The 20,817-nt window shown below is 42.1% G+C and overlaps 1 protein-coding gene across 1 annotated transcript in view; it reads left to right on the top strand.

Moving 5' to 3' along the window:
• The first annotated feature begins 1,614 nt into the window (after positions 1-1,614).
• The window catches only part of LRPPRC (leucine rich pentatricopeptide repeat containing), a 112,378-nt gene continuing 93,175 nt past the window's right edge, over positions 1,615-20,817 (top strand). Inside the window, exons 1-7 of the mRNA XM_080998120.1 lie at positions 1,615-1,786; positions 12,518-12,720; positions 16,988-17,110; positions 17,974-18,095; positions 18,197-18,255; positions 19,397-19,483; positions 20,429-20,555. Of these exons, the coding sequence (XP_080854246.1) occupies positions 1,650-1,786; positions 12,518-12,720; positions 16,988-17,110; positions 17,974-18,095; positions 18,197-18,255; positions 19,397-19,483; positions 20,429-20,555 (858 nt within the window). The 5' untranslated portion in view covers positions 1,615-1,649. The remainder of the gene's footprint in view (positions 1,787-12,517; positions 12,721-16,987; positions 17,111-17,973; positions 18,096-18,196; positions 18,256-19,396; positions 19,484-20,428; positions 20,556-20,817) is intronic.

Genomic DNA, 20,817 nt, shown 5'->3' with positions numbered 1-20,817 from the left:
CAGAAGCAGCTTAGTCATGCTGGCCACATGACCTGGAAAAACTGCCTGCGGACAAACGCCGGCTCCCTTGGCCTGTAAAACGAGATGAGCGCCGCAACCCGAGTTGTCTGTGACTAGACTTAACTGTAAGGGGTCCTTTACCTTTACCTTTTTAGTGAGTGATTGGTAGGCCTGGGCGATACATCAATATATCACCCAGGATCCATATGAGGAGCAGACCACGATATCAGCTTCACTCAGCGGTATATCGCTGGTGAAACGGCCACTGCTCCTGCGTCTCTCTCCTAGCGACTTCCTCCAGCTAGCAGAGGAACTCAGGAGAAGTGGCAGTTTCACCAAGACTGTGCAGAGGGAGAGAAAAGCTGCATAAGCGAGGTGCCAATACAGCTTGTTTCTCCTTCTGCATCTTTAAACTGCTTGGCTGAGGAATTTGCGGTTGCCGCTCCCCTCAGCTGAGCAGTTAAAGGATCCCCCAGCCTGGCACCTCCCGAGGAGGAAGCACTGGAATGTGTGGTAGCTCCCCATTTGTGGAATGCTTTCCCTAGCGTTGCTCTTCTGGCACCTTTGTTACATAACTTTAAGGTGCCGGACAAAAACATTTCTCTTCTCCCAGGCCTTTGGCTGATTAAACAATATATGGCCTTTTAAACTGGTGCGTGTGTGTTCGTTACTATGTTTTCTTGTGTTTTCCTATTGTAAGCCGCCCTGTGATCCTCAGATGAAGGGCGGTATAGGAATTTAATAAAATAAAACAAAAGTGCAGTAAGAGTATCTAGGACAGCAGCATTCAGCTGCAATCCAATGCACCCTTACCTGGGAGTAAGTCCCATAGAACTAAGTGGCGCTAGCTTCTGAGTAGCGAAGGACTGCACTGTCAGGGGTACATAAAGCTGGAAAAGGACTACGGTCACTGCCCACCAAAGAACGTCCCAGGGATTTCCTACGTCTCGCCTGCGGGCGAATCCAACAACCTTTTGCTATGAGCAAAACTTTTCTCCGTTCCGCGCCGGCGCAGTCTGGAAGGGCGCAAGCTCAAGCAGAAGTCGAGGGATCCTCTCACGTGACTTTGACGAAAAGCGGGGGGGGGGAGGGAGAGAGCGAGCGAACAGCGAGGCCAACCAATGCTTTCTCCGAAGTTAAGAAAACTGCAGCTCAGTTTTGCGAGTCGCCTTTCAAACTCCTTTTGCCGCTTATATAGACAAACCGCTCCCGGGAGCCCCGCCGTCCCGTGTGAGAAGCCAGGGCCTTCATTCTTAGAAATCAAAGTCGATAACAAGTGATTTCGATATATCGAAACTCCGGGTTACACTTCTGACTGGCCCGAGGCTGCGTCCCGGGCTCCCCTTCCAGCTCCCGTTGAAACAAATCCGACAGTTTCGGACCGTACCATTTTTAAAGGGGGGGGTTTGAGAGAATACCTTTTTATCTCCCACAACGCCTCAAAGCGGAGGAAGACCCTTTTAAGGAGCGGCGGGGGAAATCGAATCCCGCCTTTTGAGCAACCTCGAGCCAGATTATTTCTCCCGTCAGGAGAGCCGGAAGCGGCGGCGCCACCTCCGTGCGCGCCCCGCCCTCTCCTCGCGCCGTGGTTCCGCCCGGCCTCCGTCACGTGCTCCTCCTTGACCGGTGCGTGCGTGAGGAGGAAGATCATGGCTGGGCTCCTCAGGTCGGCCTCGCGGCTCCGCTCGCTCCTCGTGCCCCTGAGAGGGGGCCGCGCCTTGGGGGCCACGGTCTGCTCCCGGGCGCCGCTGCCCTCCGCACAGGCCGCAGCCTCCCGCGGCAGCAGGTGAGGGCGGTTCAGGCCTGGCGGGCGAGAGTCAGTCGGGGCGGCGGGGAAGGTCACGGGGGTCCCTCTGGGCTTCTCGGTCGCCGGGGGAGGCGCCTTGTGGGCACGTTTACTGGGGAGTAAATCCCGCGGAGAGCCGGCCGGGTGCTGGCAGGGCCGGGAATGGGGGGCTCCCACGCTGCTCTCGGGACCGGCGTTCAAATCCTCGCAGAGATGAGCTTTCTTCGGGAGTGCACGTGAGAACGCAGTTGCACTCGGCGGGGCACAAGGTGTCAAGTTTTTTTTAAAAAAGGCTTTTGCTGCAAACACTTTTGCACGGCTGCTCAGAAAAGCAAAGTACTGTTGAGGCCGGCGAGGCTTAGGCTTGTATGCCCACCCCTCAAAGCACGTGTATAGCGTTACTAGCCACAGTGGCTATGCTGTGCCTCTAAAGGTCAGAGGCAGTAATGCTTCCGGATGCTAGGTTGCTGCAGAGCGCAAGATGGGAGAGGGCTTTGGTGCTGGGGTCTTGCCAGAGGCACCTGGTTGGCCATTGGCCTGTCCCTGTTTCCTCGCTGTAGTCGGTTGTGAGTTGTTGGGAATTGTGAGGGGTAAACTGTAGTGCCCAGAATTCTTTGAGGAAAAGAATGTGCTTCAAATGTACTTTAAAGGTATAGTTTCTACACAGTCTCATTCCCAGGTAAGTGTGTATAAGACTGTGGCAGAATCATCCACCTGGGATGTTTGCCTTCAGGCTACAACTGCAGAGATTACGAGTTTGAAAGCTCGCTTCTATTAACATCTCCTTGCATGTGGAAAATTAGCTTGTTGAGGAGAAAGGTTCAGACAAGCTTTTTTTCCTTCCTGGTGTGTTGTTTTAAGACAACACATGGGCTCTTTCTTAAAATGACATAAAGCATTAAAGTAAAACCAAACGGTGGTACATTTTATAATTATTGGCAAAACATACCAGCAAGTACACCAGAAAATCACTTACCTCAATGTAAGTTGAGATTGCAAGCCTTGCGAAAATGCAAAAAAATTCACTCACTTTGATGGGTAGAGCATCCTCAAATCTATAGGCCTTGTTCCTAGTATTCAGTGTTTTAAACTGCCAAAGCAAAGGCTTGCAGAGGGACTGGTTTCCTGATCCGAGCTGGTATAGCGAGATAATTATTATTTATATTTTGGTTGGGCCTGGGAACACATGTAACCAGTACAGTCCCTGCTTGAATTGGTTTAGGGAGGTGCGTTGTGTGGAAGCATTCAAATATACAGCCCTATAGCTGTAGCCTGAAGCAGATGTAGTCTATGTCTGAAAAGCCCTAACTTTGATTCTGCTGAATGTTTAAACCAGCTCTTAGGTCTGGTTCTGTAAACAGCCCTGTGATCCTTGGATGAAGGGTAGCATATAAAATCAGTCAGTCTCTCTCTCTCTCCAGGGCTTGCATCTATAAGCAAGCCCTGAAGAGATGCAGATCTTGGGGCTGGCATAGCCCCCACCCCCTATGTTCTATGGAATCCCCCAAGCCTCTGGAGCAGATACAGGGAAATTATTTAGTTGAATACTGCCCTATATTTGCTGGGAGGCATGGGAGGAAGTCCACAGTAAATATGTATGGAAGCACACATAGATTCATGACTTTGATCACTAAAAGTTAAGAGGCTGGTTTGTGAACACTTGCAATTTTTGAGCACTTGATGTGCTGTGTGTTACTTGACTCTTGAAACCTACTGTATTTACAAGTGATGTGAAAATTCTTTCTGTGATGTTACCTCTATCCTGGCTCAGTCCCACATGCAAGTTATCACCAGAAGCACAGAAAAGTTGTTGAAATCTGGTATTATAAGTTAAAGCTGCAATAAATCAGTAAGCTGCCACTGAATTTCTTGAGTGGCTTGTGGTGTTTCTCCCCTTTTTCTTGTTAACAATTTCCTTCCTTAGTATAACTTTTGGGGCTTTCTACACTGTTTGCAGGTAATATAATCTGAAATTTGATACAGACCTAGGATGGGGCATCTGTGTAGCCCAGCAACATCTGCAAGGCAAGTTTCCCTCATCCCTGACCATTGGCCATGCCGGCTAGGGCTGATGGAGTCCAACAACATGTGGAAGATAACCGGTTCCCCACTCCTCACTAATCTGGAATTGTGAACAATGGCTGCAATCCTGAGCATACCTCCTAGAGAGTAAGCCCTTAGTTAGGCTTCCTCTTTGTGGAAACATACTTAGGATTGCACTGCAGCATTTTGCTGTAAGTTTTGTTCTTGAGATCAACATGGAATAGTTATGGTAAATAATCTTACATGCAATTTGGCTTAAGTTGTGACAGGTGGGTCTTTTAAACAGATTGGCCTGTGATCTGGATGTTCACATACTCATCTGCATGTCTGGCACAGGTTAAGAAAACAGTGACAGGCTTGCTTCAGGATAACAAAAGTGTGAATCCTACTGAGAGAACACACCATTACAAACATTACAAAAGTAGCTTGTGAGATGGTGGTACTAAACACTGCCTATACTAATTTGCTCTTCGAATGATTTAGAGTTGATTTGAACATTACTAAACCTTTCCACAATATGAAATGATCCTGCACACCTGCAAACAGCCATTTCAATAAGTATGTGCCATCACAGTTGACATGTCTTTTGGATATTTTTTATGAATATTAAACTGGGGTATGGAACTTCTGAGTGAGGAACCTCTAATACTGGTCTGATAAAAAAGAAGGACTCTCAGAGCAATGCAAACCCACCCGGAAACCTCTGTCCCCACTGTGGAAGGACGTGTGGATCCAGAATTGGCCTCCACAGTCACTTATGGACTCCCTGTTAAGACCATTTTCATGGAATCTTACTAGGCCAGAGAAGAAGAAAGAAGGTGGAAGGTTGCAGCCCTCTCAGCCTCCCGCTGGCCTTTGCCTGTGGAGTGACATGAGCATCGCTCAGCTAGCATGGAGCTCCCCATTCTACCTGCTAGATGGATAAGGGTGGAAATTAGCCAGTCCAAGATCTGTTGGGTCCTGAGCTGACCCTACTGCTGTCACATTGGGTCAATTGCTGTGCCAGCTCTCCCCTTCCACCCTGGCTGCAAATAAGTAAAAGTGGGGCCCTGGTGACAGCTGGCAATTATATGCTACTCCTATGCAACCCGGAAGTGTCTGTGGACAGCGCTGGCTCCCGGCCTATAGAGTGAGATGAGCGCACAACCCTAGAGTCTGGCAAGACTGGCCCGTACGGGCAGGGGTACCTTTACCTTTACCTATGCAGCAATGACTTTTTAAAAGAGTTGCTTAAAGCTCCTTTATATAATTTCCCCTCCCCCAAAAAAGTATTCATTATTTTAAAAGAGATCCTGCTTTGTCTTCTAAAACACCTCAAAGCAGCATATAAATAATAAAAGAATAAATATCATCCTTGCAAATAAGTCCCCAGAACTCACAAACCTGCTAACATTTTTACTGACCCCACTGCTTGGGGCACATTGATGGTCCAAAAGAAGAAGAGAGCCAACTTTTCTATTAAAAAAAATCACTACTTGGTTGCCTGAAACTTAATTTTCTTGAGATAGGTTCCAGGGAGAATGGCTGTTTAATTAAAATTCAGTAATAGTACTTGGGGGGGGGGGAGTGCTATGGTTCAGATAATAGGTGATAATGAAATGAAAACAAAAAGCACCTGTGCAGATCTAAGCATCAGAATAGTTAGACTATAGCTAGACTATTCTGTCTACGCAAAGGCACTCAAAACATTGCATTAATAAGCAAGGAACAGTTGGGCTTCCCTAAATAAAGGTAAAGATTGGTGGCAGCTGGCAATATTCTCTGCCTTGCTAGTAGTAGATTGTGAACAGACGGAGTGAAAGAAAAGAGCAGGTTCACAACAAGCTTTAAAGCTGACTGAAGAGGAACCCAGGAAAATGCCTTTAAGAAAAGTTATTTCTGTCGGTCGCACAAAACAAGCGTGCAGCATACAAGGGCCGTGGTTCAGTAGTGTTAAGATTTTCCCTACCACAACTATGGAGGTGCACAAACTATTTGCAATTCAGATTGGAGTTCACAGACATGAGGTCATGGGCATTTGCTACTGGCATTCCATTTACTTTGGGCTTTTAGACTTGCCTGCTGTTAAAAAAATTGCAGCATGCCGTGTTTACATACTTTCTGTCTGAAAAGCAAAGATTTTGCTGGCAGAAGTCACCATGCTCATTTTTATCAGCAAGCTGTGGCTTCATTGCACTACACAGTTGTCTCAAACTGCTACCTTTTAAGGTTACTATGGTGCAGCACCTCTCAAGTTCAATAGACACCTAGGACCCAGAACACTCAGTTTTGAGTGATGTTCTTTTTAAACTCCTGTTTGTAAAAGTTTAATTCAGTCATTGTAGTTGATCAAATACAAAAGAGATTACGAGTATGCGGTCTCTCAATTCCTTGAATGGGTTTAGAACTAATTACAGGGGTTTTTTGGTGGGGAGGAATGGTTTTTCACCTGCTTTCTTGTTGCTTGGATTAAGACCCCTTTAGGATATACCACTACCATCAAATTTTTGCATAATTTGTTGATAGCAAGAAAGCTAGAAATTGCTCTTTGGAAATTGAAGGTTCCATTATTACAATAGAACCAAAGTCACATTTCCAGAGGCCTTATGCTATACTGCTGGTAATGTAGCAGGCTCTGTAGACTGAGTTAGGTTTGAAATCATTCTGAATTGACCTTTTCAGAACTTTGATCAAGATGCTAGATTAACTTGTGTTTTCACTTCTTGCTGTTAGACGTTGCATATAAAAGGATTTAAAATACAGCTGTGTAATGCTTTAAGTTTTTTCTTAAATTCATTTTCAGATAGCTCTGGTTATAATGTACCTTTTTGATACCAACGTTTGTCGGATTCTTTGCCCCAAAGTGCTGACTACTTTGTCTGATGGTAGTGCTGCTGTTGAGACCCTCCTTAGCTCAGGTTGTAACCCAATAGTGAATCCTGACCCACCAGTTGAAGACTTGTGCTCTAGGCTATTGTTCTAGATTTTGGTATCACTTGAAACTCAAGAGCTTGTAGTAGAGCAAGTTGTCTCTAGAGCTAATACTGCTTCAACCTATTTTCAGTTAGCAGGAATTATCCTGGCTGGATGCCTTTTCCTTGAACTTCTGCTAGGGAGGCACAGAGGAAATTTGATTTCTGTCTTTAGCGTACACTTTAGTTTAGTTATCACACTTTTTTTAACATTATGAGTTTTAAGTTCCAACCTTGATGCTGCTGTAGGCATATGAATAAGCTTAAAAGGAACATGTCACATTTTGATGTATATAAACAGTGTTCTCTTTAAATATAAACTTGTTTGTTTTCGTTGTGTAAAGCAACATGCTGCAAACTTTTTACCACCACATTTCTCTGTTCAACTAAACCAGTCTTCTTCAGCTTAGTCCTCTCTATATGTTCTGCACTACAGCTTCCATCAGCACAGCCATGTTGGCTTGGTCTAATGAGGGATATAATCCAAAACATCTGCAGGACACCCAGTTGCGGAAGGTTGGGCTAAGTCAGGTGGGGGTGACGGATGTTGGATTTCCAGGTGATGCTGAGCCACAATCCCCTTAAGTCCCAACAAGCATGGCTAGTGACCAGGAATGATGGGAGTTGTAGTTCAGCAACATCTGTAGAGCTTGGGTTATTCACACCTGGCATAAGCTGTAGAAAATCTGTCCTGGGAGCAGCAAGGACACAAAGTACAAAAGATGGGACTTTGAATTATGACTGTACAAGGACCCCAAAATCTACTCTTTGGCACCCTGTGCTGCCCTGGGGTCCACCCACCCCACTCCAGATCTGTCCCCCAAACATGGGTTTTAAAAGTTTGTTTTAACATACAGTTAAAACGGGTTAAAGAAGTTCAGGAGAGTGCACTAGCACTACACAAGATTGGATCTTTCCGCTTAACAGATGGTAAATGGGAGAATCCAATCCTGTGTGGTGGTGCTTCACAAGTGGTTTTCCTTTGAGGCAGGGCATGCATCAGGAAGGAGGGGGTGCAGTATTGGGCCTTATTTTGCCCCAGAAGATGCAGCCACCGGTCAAGTAGGTCCCATTCTTTTCATATATTTTTTCCACCCTTCCGGCCTCATGCCTTCCCCCTTGCTGTCATGGATCGTTCTAGGCCGTTGCAACTCAACTCACATCTGTCTGTAGCTGTGCATACCCAACTCATTCTAGTCCCTCTGAATGTGCCTTATTTGACTCTCAGCTGAATCCAATGCATAGTCGTAATATTCACTGAACGTAGCATAGATCTCTGTTCCGGATCTCTGTTCCTGAGTAAATAATATTTATTAAAATCATTTTGAAATACAGTGATAGGTATGGAAGACTGCTACCCTGAAGTGACTGGAGGAAGAGCTGGATAAACGTATAAAATGAAATGAATGTCCAAGCAAGTGATGTAAGTTAACTTACATCCTGTAAATTATCAGTTTTTATCCTGAGTGATCCTAGTAGTAAATTCTGAATAATTATCTCCTTTTCCCCTTTCTAATCAGTTTGACCAGTGATACTTGTCAATTTGAAGAGTTCTATTATTAAATATATTATTATTTATTAGTAGCTATTCCAGGGATAAAAGCAGCTTACACTAACAGTTCCTTTTTTAAAAAAGCAACCTAAAAATGCAAAACCTCAGGAGCACAGCACTAAACAAACAACAAACAAAAATAGAGCTGTCCATTCTGCCTAGATTATACCTACTGCCCACTAATTCATCTTTCTTGATGGTAAAATTTCTTTACCGCCCACCAGTGCTCAATGGAAGGAGGATTCAGCTTGTGCCATAGAACCCCTTACTGCCCACCTAGAATCCTGAAACTCCCACTACTGGGTGTTAGGGACCAGGTTGACAACCCCTGGCCTAGATAGAAGAGATGCATTTTTCGTATAGTGAAGGATGGGATCCATGGATGAATAATTCCTGCATTGCAGGGGGTTGGACTAGCTGACCCTTCTGGTCCCTTCCAACTCTACAGTTCTATGGTTGGTCCTCCCACTTGCTCCACTGGGCAGGACCAATCAGATTTGAATGTGACCAGCTGAGTGGGAGAGCTGCCCCTCCCTATCAGTTCCTTTACCTTCCTGCCTTTGGGGAAAGCCCAGAAAGCAGAGAAGCTATGCACCTTGGTACAGATGGCAGCCTTCATATAACTGCCTTAGCAGTTTTCACTTCCCACAGAGCTGGCACAAAACAAGTTCTGATGGCCATCTATCATGGATGGTATTATTTGCCTGTTAGTGAGGCATTTCCAAGATATATGTACAAGGGGGAATTATCTGTGTGGTACATGGGGCCCAAAATCTGTGGGGTACGTAGATAGTATCTGAACTACCATCTTTTCCAGAATTTTTCTTGCAAAGGGCTCTTGCATATTTATTTGGGAAGCATTTTTCATAACATTGGGATTGACTTCTTTGAAGTCCCTTCTCATCTAAATTCTCATGTCTTTATAAGTACTCTGAGCAGGACCTCCTTGCATTATCTCACTGGAAGTTGTATTAATTAATTAACTGTGTTTATATGCTGCTGAATAACAAAGTGGTTTACACAAAATACACTTAAAATGGCAATCAATATATTAAAATACCCCTATGAGCCATAAAACAATGTAAAAGTGTGTAACTCCAAAAAGCAGAGAATAAAATCAGTAACAAAAGTTAAGCTACACTAGCAATACTGTCCAGTAACTAAATTTTAAAATGAAAAATCTGAGAGAATAAAAATAAAAATAAAAATTGTACCCTGCCCAAAACAGAATAGAAGGGGCAGCCCCTTTCCTCTGGGTCCCCCACCTTCCAAAATCTGTTCCACAGCATTGGAGGTCCCTCCAGAGCAGAAGGGAAGGTGGTCTGAGATATTGCAAAAAGGGGAATTGGCAAAAATTGCCTCTTCTCCTCTCTTCCACTGGTGTTGATTTCTATTAGATCAGAGACTCTTTTGTGAATGGAAGGACACAATTGGATTCAACCCTAAGACTTTAAAATTTTAAAAGTTTAAAAAGCCTGTGAAATAAGGCCACCCAGCACTGAAAAGACAACAAAGTTGCCTGTTGAGCCTCTCTTAGGAGAGCGTTACAAAGTTGATGTATCACTACCGAAAACGCTCTGTTCCCAGTAGCCACCCTCTCCATCTTACCTAAAGAAGCCATTCTGAATAAGATCTCAAGGTCCAGATAGCATCATGTAGGAAATGATGATACTTCAGGTACTCCTACCTAGTGATGTTAAAATCTCGAGAATAATCTTTTGGAGAATATTCTCGAGAAATTTCATTTAAAATAGGAGAATATTTATTTTAATGCATTGAAAATTATATAAGTAGTTAATATACGTGTTTATTCATGGGTAAACTTGTTCAGATGGCAACCAAAAACTGTATAGGTACTTTTATTCAATGGGGCAATGCCGTGAATTCACATTCTTTGATTTTTTTGCACCAAACTTGAAATTGAAAATTCAACGTGAATGACTCACGTTAATCACTAAGCCTACCACTAACCGTATATTTACCATCAACTTTGAATTCTAATTATGTTGTGTACGTATGAAATGTAGCTTTTAAAGTAAAAGGAAAATGAAAAAAACTCAGGTCCACTACATGAGTACGTTCTTTAATAAGCATATCTACATGGTACAGTATTTTCAATGCAACACTAATAAAATCAATATAAAGTTTAAAATAAATGCTACATATGTCAGCTTTCCTGCTCTGTCCACAGTAAGCCTGTTCCTTTTTGCTGTTACACATAATTGTATAGGCCTAGGTACTTTTAAGTGTGTAAAGCATTAAAGCTACTTTCTGTTAAAAAAATAAATAACACTGTATGGCCAAGGGTGTAGAATTGCTAAGAATAAGTTCACACCAAAATAGGGAAAAAGGCTATTACATATAGCTGAAATACATACGAATTCAAATCTTCATCAAATTAAATGAACCACATTTTTAAGACTTAAAAAAAAAAAACTAAACATTTTCTGTAGCTCATATTTCAGAACTGCCACCGGTGAATGACACACTGCCCAGTAATGTAACTGGATCCAAAAAATCATTATTCATTACTTACACTGGCAATATCACAGCTTGACTTATTATTTACTAGATTTTTTAAATGTGGGTTGTAAAACTGGTTCTTACATTAGAATTTACAGTTTCGAGAATATTCTCTGGAGAATTTTCTAGCATAGAATGGATGCATTTTCACATAATGCTAAACCATGGATGAGTACAACATAGGAATGTCTTAATGAGCCTGAGTTGCATGCTCCACACTCTTCACGCACAGTTGCGAGGAGGTCTTTAGCAGAGTTAGTTTTAAATTTACACAATCTCTGCTGAGTTTAATAAGCCAACTTTGAACCATTGGTTAGGATCTTGTTTTGTAAAATTAGTCAGACTCTTAAAAATAAAAACCTGCTAAAGCTGTGCTCCCAGGTATGAAGAAGGATGGATTAGTGGGGAGCCTGCAGGACTTTGCTCAAGCATGTCTTATGTAGCACTGAACCATGCTTTAGCATTACGTATAAATGCAACCAGTGACATAGCTGTCTTCTGTGGCTAGGGTAGATTTTAGATCAGGGTGGAAAGCCTCAGGCCTGGAGGCTAAATACCCCCTCCAAATCTTTCTGTCTGGTCCTTGGGACTCTCCCCAGACCACATCCCTCACCGGCCTTTTTTAATACCTTCTTTGAGTGTTTTGTGCCTGGCTGAAATGCTTGCTTGATCTCTGATAATGGCTTGCTTGCCTGAATGGAAGACAGAGGGTCTGTGTGTAGCCCTACTCTACAAGGGTAAAAGTGACATTCATTGCTCTATTCACGTTTACCTCTGGCCCCATCCACCCCTAACATGTGGAGGATTGCCAAGAAGGGACTGTGGCCCTCAGACTCAAAAATGTTGCCCATTTCTGCTTTAAGATGGTTTAAAACAAGTTGGTTGGTCCTTTATACAGTGGTACCTCGGGTTAAGTACTTAATTCGTTCCGGGGGTCCGTACTTAACCTGAAACTGTTCTTAACCTGAAGCACCACTTTAACTAATGGGGCCTCCTGCTGCTGCTGTGCCGCCGGAGCCCGATTTCTGTTCTCATCCTGAAGCAAAGTTCTTAACCTGAAGCACTATTTCTGGGTTAGCGGAGTCTGTAACCTGAAGCGTATGTAACCTGAAGCATATGTAACCCGAGGTACCACTGTACTTTATTGTCACCAGTTTTGTGCGTGAGTAGGTGAAGTATTGGGAGCTCAGAGCCGCAGCGTATGAACGCGCCGCCATCTTGGAACTTCAGGTCCTAGTGAAAAGGTGACAGTACATTATATTTCAGGCCCCCATGTTTCTTCTGTCCTCCTTACCACAATCTCTTTAGCACCAGCTGTCATAGCTTCCACTTATTATTTTGCAGCTCTTTTCTGTGTGTATACATATGTATGTACAGGCAGAGTACAATAGCGTTTTTTGCAGTTGAGTGCTGCTTTGCAGGTTTAAATTCCATGTGGTAAGGGTTGAACTAGTTGACCCTTGGGTCCCTTCCAACTCTAAGATTCTATTATTCTCTGGCCAGCTTCCTTCTTTCAGTGCTTTCCAAACAGAACTATTAGCTCTTGTTGTTTCCTACCCCTAAAACTCTGGAGGTTTGCTTCAGCTCTGAATGCTCAGCAAATGTAAGACACAAAGTATAGCTGTTATCTGCCCTCAAAGCAGGATTTGTTTTGTTTTGTAGGCATCTGATCTACCAAGCAAGGCTCTTTACAGTTGCAACTAAAGAAAAGGGAGAAGCTCAAGAGCAACCACCTCCAGCTATTCAAAGCAAGCAGACACAACATTTTGATTGGGCCTTGAATAAACTGGATGAATCTATCAGAAGAACTGGGCGCATTACTAAAAACCTTCTATTAAGAATATTTCATGATGTGTGCAGAACAGGTAAAGTGTTTCTATTTTGCTTAACATTATATTTACCTAACCTGAAATTTTTGCTTAACAGCGTGGTTTTGCCTTATGTTTTGTTAAAACCCTTGGCAATTATTAATGTAGACTGTCTTTAAAATGCTTCAAAAATAGTTGTAGCATTTTTTATTTACATTATTTCTAGCAGTTGGGTGGCTGCAATAATAAATTGAGCTCCGTTTACTCGGGTTACAGATGTAATTTGTGAAAATTGATTAGTTGCAGGGCACAAACATTTTAACAGTATTCCTGTTTTAACTAGCATTGACATTAAGGACTAAATTTCATGTGACATGTTTATATAAGAGTGCTTAACCTGGAAGCTTTCATTTTGGAAAAAAGCAGCCACAGGTCTCCAGTCTGAAATGTGCTCCTGATCTGGATTGGGGGCCCCTTGCTGGCTTTCTGCTTGCTCTTCTCCAAAATAAAAGCAGGTGGCTTATGCACATTTGTATAAACGTGGAGAAAGGCTCTGTTGCTCAGTGGCAGAGCACATGCTTTGCAAGCAAAGATTCCTCCCTAAAATTTTGGAGAGCTGCTCCTGGTTGTTACTGACAGTCATGAGGTAGGTGTACCCATGGGTCTGATTTGGTATGAGTCAAGCTCGCTCCCTGCCCTCATGAAGCCCTATTATAATCCTTCTCTTGTGCCTTAGCAGGGTCCATTCAACGACAAGCTCATCCTGCATTTTAAGCATTAGCATCCACTGGATCAGCATATTCCCTGCAAAAGCAGGAACAAAGAGCCAGCAGCAGGCCAGTAAGATGCCTACAGTTGAATAGCCTCAGCTGTAATGGAATTGCAGTGCCCTCTGAATGGCAATAGCACATGATGCACGGAGATATCCTGCTCTCCATGAATAAAGGGTTGCACCATTGCTTATCACTCACTTTGCTTATACTGGCCTCAGACCAACTCCATAGCAGGTGTGGTTGAAGTGCCACCACACTCCCATTGCTGTCACTTAACGAGAGGGAGGGGGCAGGGCAGCAATGGGGTTGAGGCTGCACGGCTGCTCTGGTGGGAGCCCCAGATTGGTTCTGCCCATCCATGTCCCAGCCCCAGTCTTGCCACTTCACTGTCCCATAAGCTGCAGTGAAGTTGCTGGAGGGTGGCAGAGTCGCACCACCCCACCAGATTTCCTGCTTCTAAAACACAGGCAACAATTTACACGTAAAGACCGGCAGACCTAAGTGGGGCTGTGCAGGCTGTGCATAACAAAAGGTGTACCCAGTCACGGTGTGGCCTGTGGTGGTGGTACAGATACACGTGTGACAGCTACACGAATGGATAGCCATTTCAGTGCATAGATCTCCCTTACTTGATCAGGTCAAGCAACCCTTGGAGTGTACATTGCTCATTTTCTTAGCTCTTTTAAGGCATAAACAGAGTGGAAAAAGAAAATTAATAGGGTCAATATAAGTGGATGTTAGCTACATGGATCCAACCAAGTTTCTAAACCATAGCAGAATTTCTGTTTCTGTACCCAAAGGGTACATAGCTGTGGCTTGTTCATCAGGGTGTCTGCAATGCACCATTCCTGGAGGTTGAAAAGCCAGCTGTATGGGATTATATTTCTACAGTGTGAGTTGAAATAATGGACATAAAAGCTGGGCTAGCTTGTGGTTTTCCAGTGTCACATCTTGCTAAGAAGCAGCAATATCAGTGTCCTTTTAAAAGGGGGATATCCCTTTCCTTTCTCCTTGTCTCTAGGATCACTCTGTATTTTACATTTTTAACATGGGAATAATTCCTACATAGGAAATGACATATACAGTATTTGAAGTGCAGCATGAGTTTCCACAGACTGAGCAGCTTGTGCAGGTATCTGTTGCCCTAGCCACTGCTGCTTAAAGATGTTCAGGTGTGACACAGAAGTCTGTTTCTTAATCTGGCAAACCTTATTTTGGTTGAGATTTCATCTGCATGTTACAGAGCTTAAGAAAACCACCATTACATTTTAGAGACATTTTTCCTGTGGTGCTAACCCTAACTGTAATCATCCACTTACTTGGTTGCCACATCTCCAGTTCTTGATGGACCATTTGGTGACTGATTTTTGCCCCAAATTCTCTATGAATTGCAGAGAACTCAGAAGGGGGGGTATAAGCTTTTCCTAGGCTTTTCCAAATAGCGGAATTGGCAAGAGCATTGGGTAAGAGCAGGCTTCCTCAAACTCAGCCCTCCAGATGTTTTTGAGACTACAATTCCCATCGTCCCTGACCACTGGTCTTGCTAGCTAGGGATCATGGGAGTTGTAGGCCAAAAACATATGGAGGGCTGAGTGTGAGGAAGCTTGGGTAAGAGTCTTCTCTCACACCTTATTCCTTGGTTTGGCAAATCTCTTATCTCATGCTTTGGAGAACAAAAGAGTCTTCATTGCTGCTTCTCCTTTCCCCAGCTTCTATCTAGCGTGAGACAAGAGAGAAATTTCTTTGCAAGGATTGGGTGGCCAGTGGCAACTAGAAATGATGGCTAAAAGCTAAGTGAAGTGAAAAGTTATATACTGCTTTGCATCAGATGTTATGGAGCCCAATTTTATTCTTCTTGCACATGTATTCAGTCAGCAGATAGTAGTGAGCTACTCTTTTGAGGTTACAGGCTGATTAGGCAGTATGTATAGAAAGTGTATTATTTCCTAACATAAAGCTTTCATTGGGGAAAACTTTTTAGAAGTTCCTGAGCAGTTCCCTGTAAAAGTGGGATAAGTAGCTTGTTTCTTTCTAAATTGAAATAAAGAACATGGGTGTTATTTCAGTTGTTTAGCTTACATGAAAGGAGCACTGATTTCCCCCGCCCTGCGCTGTGCTCCCAGGGAAAAGCAGAAGCTCAGTATCTATATTCTGCATAAAGAGAGATCAACTTAAATCATTAATTTATGTGATTATTGTCATTTCTGCACTGCTTATTGCATCACTTCACTCTGGCAGTTAGGTTGCTTAAAACACATTTTTTTGGTCACCTGCTTCTCTTCTGTTCTCAAATCTGATGCATAATTTGGCTTTCTTTGGGGTGCTATCTGTGAGCATTTTTAGAAGAACTGTTTCAAAAAATAATTCCTGAGAAATGTGACACTGCACTCATGTGTTACTAAATCCTTCATAAATATGCTACAAATGTATTGAGTTGTTCCAGGAACGAGTGTGTTCATATACACATTGGCACTTGCATACTACAAACTATAGGCAAAACAGGCTCAGCTGCATATATATGGCACTAGAGCACACTTTATGTTCATATGCAGTGGCCACACTATCAGAATTTTGGTTTTAAGTTGCCCTTCTGCCTGCACATATTTGTACTGCAGGACATAGTTGCTCCATTTAAAGTATACCATCTGGGACGCTTACTGCAAGTCAAACTCTTCAACAATAGTTTGAGACACGTCAGGAAAACATGGTGGGTAACACCCTACGTTAGTCATAACCGTTTGAAATTAATGGACATGGCTAACTTAGGTACATTAATTTTGGAGAGTCTATTCTGAATAAAACTTGGATACAACCCAATGCCTCTAGTTTTACTATCCTAGAAAATATATTTAAAAAATAAAAAAAATTGTCCAGTAGCACCTTAGAGACCAACTAAGTTTGTTCTTGGTATAAACTTTTGTGTGCTGGTATCTGAAGAAGTGTGCATGCACATGAAAGCTTATACCAAGAACAAACTTATTTGGTCTCTAAGGTGCTACTGGACATTTTAAATATATATATATTGGCTGCATCAGACCAACACGACTACCTACCTGTATCCTAGAAAATGCATGCATGTTCAAATACTTCCCCATGTGGTATGTCTAAGCAGCAGTTCTAAATTAAATTAAACTAGGAAGCGAGCCCCATTGAACACTGTGGGGCTTATGTCTGAGTAGATACACATAGGATTGAGTTCTTAATTCCCCCATGTTGCAAAGCTTGACCTGTATCTCCTTTTCTGTTGTCAGATGTCACGGAACAGTGTGGATATGCTTTTCTAAACTTTTCAAAGCTATGTGTAGTCCCCCCCCCTTTTAATAGATTTAATAATAATAATAATAATAATAATAATAATAATAATAATAATTTATTATTTGTACCCCGCCCATCTGGCTGGGTTTCCCCAGCCACTCTGGGCGGCTTCCATAGAAACCAAAAATACAGTAAAATATCACAGATTAAAAACTTCCCTGAACAGGGCCTTTATGCCTTCTAGGTTACATAGTGATTGTTCATGTTGCTGTTTCATGTATCTTGTTCTGATTTAGGATACCCAAGTAGTAACCAGGCCCTACTGTTGTTGAGAACCTGTGGTTCATTATTGCCTGAGCATCATCCAGCTGAAAGAACGGAACTTGCCCATACCATATGGACCCAGTTGAAAGGACTAGGTATTCTTTTTCTTAAATAAGTCGTATGAATGTTACTTTAGCATGTGCTTTATTTTTTTTTCTGGTGTAAAATTAATGGAATTAAAATACTGTTAGATACTAAATGTGTAGCGGACATTCTTTAAATACTTGCAGATACAACTCTTGGAAATCTGTTTTTAGATTCCAAGAGCTATACTGACATCTAGAGGTGTTAATGTTAAAACCAAGCTTTGTTTTTGTGCAATGAAGTCAGTTAATTTGTTACTTAACATTTTTGAGAGAGATACTTTAGTTTAATATTGCTACTTTTTGCATTGCTAAACAATTATCCAGAATTCTGTTCAATATCCCAATTGCTCCCACTGGTAATAGTTCTTAGAGCTTTGGTTTGTGAGTAGATATTAAATAGTGGTTGTGTTAAATACCAGACTTGGCTTAAACATAATGTCAAACAGTAGTTGGATGCTACCTGAACAATATTTAGGCTTACATAGACCTTCCCCCACCATGGCTTGGATTTCCTCTCTTAATACATGTAGCTGCATACCATAGTCACAAATGGGAGTATAGAAGGAGGGTTGAGAATATTATGTCTGAACTGACCTTAATAATATCCATACTTCCTTAGTGTAATGAACAGGTTGTAGACTTAAGATGCGCGGTGTTGCAAACACGTGTTTAATGTTTGTTTCAGGCGTTGCATTACAAAGGTACACTCTGTTTAGTGGACTTTGAAATATAGCTTCACACGCTTTCAGAAGTTGTGTGTTCTTATCTATGCCTAAATTTGTTCCTGTGATAGTAGTTACATTGAATTATTTTATCGTATTGAACTTCTTAATGTACTAAATTTTAATTTTTCTTTATAATCTCTTGTCAAGGTGTTGTGTATGATGTAAGCCATTACAATGCTTTGCTAAAGGTCTACCTTCAGAATGGGCACACATTCTCTCCAACTGAATTCTTAACAAAAATGGAAGAAGCTAATGTTCAGCCCAATCGAGTATGTACTTCTTTCATAAAGGCATTTTTTTTTTTGGCCAACTTTTAACTCACCACCACTCATTAAATAGCAAGTCTTATTTTCGTCATCTTTTTTTGCAGGTCACTTACCAGCGGCTGATTGCTGCCTATTGCAGCAAGGGTGATATTGATGGTGCTAGGTAAGGGTTTGCATAAATGGACCTAAATATTTTACAGCTAAAATGCATCTTACAGCTTAATCCTTTACATGTTTACTCAGAAGTCTCATTGAGTTCAGTGCATTTACTCCTGGATAAGTATGTATAGCAGGGGTGGGGAATCACTGGCTTTTAGGCATTATTAGCCAGGGAGGGGCCCAAAGTCTCCCCATTTGATCTGCCTGGCCATTTTGTCCAAGCTCTGCCCACCTGCCAATCATCTGACACCTGATATGATGTCAGTGTGGACAAGTAAAAAGGCAACTGGGCTAGAGAGGCTTTTGAAGGGCTGACGATCAGCTCATTCTTGGGACTGCAAAGCCCCATATCACCTGATGTCATAGTGACATTAGGTGATTGAGAAGTGAGCAGTCCTGCTTGCCTGTAAGATTTGGGCCACGGGGAGTAAGGAAGGCAAAGATTTGGCTAGATCCAGTTCTCCATCTCTGGTGTATACAATTTCAGTGTTGATATTTTTAAACATGAAATAAAATTTAACAAAGAAACAAATTTGAGTGATTGAATAATGAAAGTCCATTGAAAAATATAAAAGGGATAACTTTATCCAAAGAAACAATACTTGGCTATTGTTATTTTCAAACAAGCCAGCTGAATATTGTGACTTCTGAAACTGGCTTGTTGAAACTAACCATAGTTAATGTTGACCACAGTTTTGGTTCTGAACAATGGCTGGTATGCAACATTATTCATGTGAATGCAGCCATTGTATGCAAGTGGAATTGGAATTTGTATAACTTGAAAGGAACAAGGTACAAGAAAAAATACCTGGCCAGTGGAGAAAGCATGGATGTGTTTTTATGCTGCGCAGTACTAATTTAATCAGGAATTTCTTTTTTAGGTTAAAAGAGGGATATATAACAGAAGATAGGGTTAGGAGCAATGAGCATACACTGTTTTTCCAGAATATGTTTTAAAATATTGGATTAATTGTCTCTTTGTATTTAAAATGGTAATCTCAAGGTCTTAGCTAACTTAGTATTACAAGACTTAAATGATATCTTATTTTGTTTTACTTCAGCATATAGTCTTTAGTATAAAGTACATTTGTTTTACTTGCATTTTCCAAAGAAAAACATAGCTGACTTAGTTCTTCATTTTGCAGCAAGATTCTTGGTTTTATGAAAAGCAAGGAGCTCCCAATCACAGAGTCTGTATTCAGCGCACTTGTGACTGGCCATGCGAGATCCGGGTAATTTATAGTTCTTACTCTTCTCCTGTTTAAATTGCTACTTTGTCTGAGTTAAGTGAATGCATTTTCTAATTTTTTAATTGCTACAAATAGTTACACCCTTCATATCAGCCCCAGTTACCTGACAGAGATCTTATGTGTGCATAATGATGCGTGCAGGGATCTCTTGAATATAAAAAACCGCGCCCCCCCAACCAGGTGACTGTTTGCATGGGACAGTTTCAAAATTTGTAACTTTAACTGGTTTTCTGATGCATATGCTTAAGGGCCAAACTACATGTAAAAAATGATCTTAAGTGTTTCTCATTAAATTGCATGAACATTTTTAGACTTGCACATAGCAGCTGAAAGGGGGTGGAGGTGGCAGGTACAGCCCCTTTGGTCCTACTTGCCCCCTTCCTTCATACAAGCAATGAAACAAGGCAGGAAGCCCCAACTAACTGTAGCTTCCTGTTATGTACAGACTGGGAAATTGTGCAGGATTTGGAAGCCATATGAACTATTGCTTCCTATTTTGCCTTTTTTAGAAACCAGTAGCCATAGCTTCCCAGTTTAGACATAGCAGGAAGCTCTGGTTAACTGCAGAGTAACGGTTTTGCCACTTGAAGAAGGGGAGTAGAGAACCGGTAGCAATGGGGTTGTATTATTAAGCCAAGATTTGATTGTGCTAATGTAGCCATGCAGGTGAGCCAGCCTTGATTAATTTTCCCCTTCCACTGATGATCCTTATTGGGACTTGCCAGAGATGGCAGATGTTTGGTCTGTTCCTGTCCTATATTTCATTCATTCCTTTTCCCACAGCTTTTTAATTGAATAAAGAACTCATTGTTGATAAATTATGACACACACCCCAATAGGCTCAAGTCTTAATACCAACCACAACCAGTTTATAACATTGTATTTTCCACTATATTAAAAAAAAATATTTTTTAAAACACTTCACAGGGATATGGAGAATGCTGAAAATATCCTTTCTGTGATGAGAGATGCTGGCATTGAACCTGGTCCAGACACTTACGTTGCACTATTGAATGCATACGCTGAGAAAGGTGACATGAGCAAAATTGAAGAGGTAATACACACCGTTGGCAAAGCTGCAGCTCTGTCCAGAAAAGATTTTATAATAGCCATCACTTTTCATTCATGCCTTTTCCCAAATGGCTAGTAGCTAATTCTATAGGAAGTGTAATACAGTGGTACCTCAGGTTACATACACTTCAGGTTACAGACTCTGCTCACCCAGAAATAGTACCTCAGGTTAAGAACTTTGCTTCAGGATGAGAACAGAAATTGTGCTCCGGCGATGCGGCGGCAGCAGGAGGCCCCATTAACTA

The sequence above is a fragment of the Podarcis pityusensis genome (assembly GCF_964106645.2).
Source record: "Podarcis pityusensis genome assembly, chromosome: 3".
NCBI classification, from domain to species: Eukaryota; Metazoa; Chordata; class Lepidosauria; order Squamata; family Lacertidae; genus Podarcis; species Podarcis pityusensis.
Note: the sequence above shows the minus strand (reverse complement) of the source record. Positions and strands in the feature narration are given on the sequence as shown.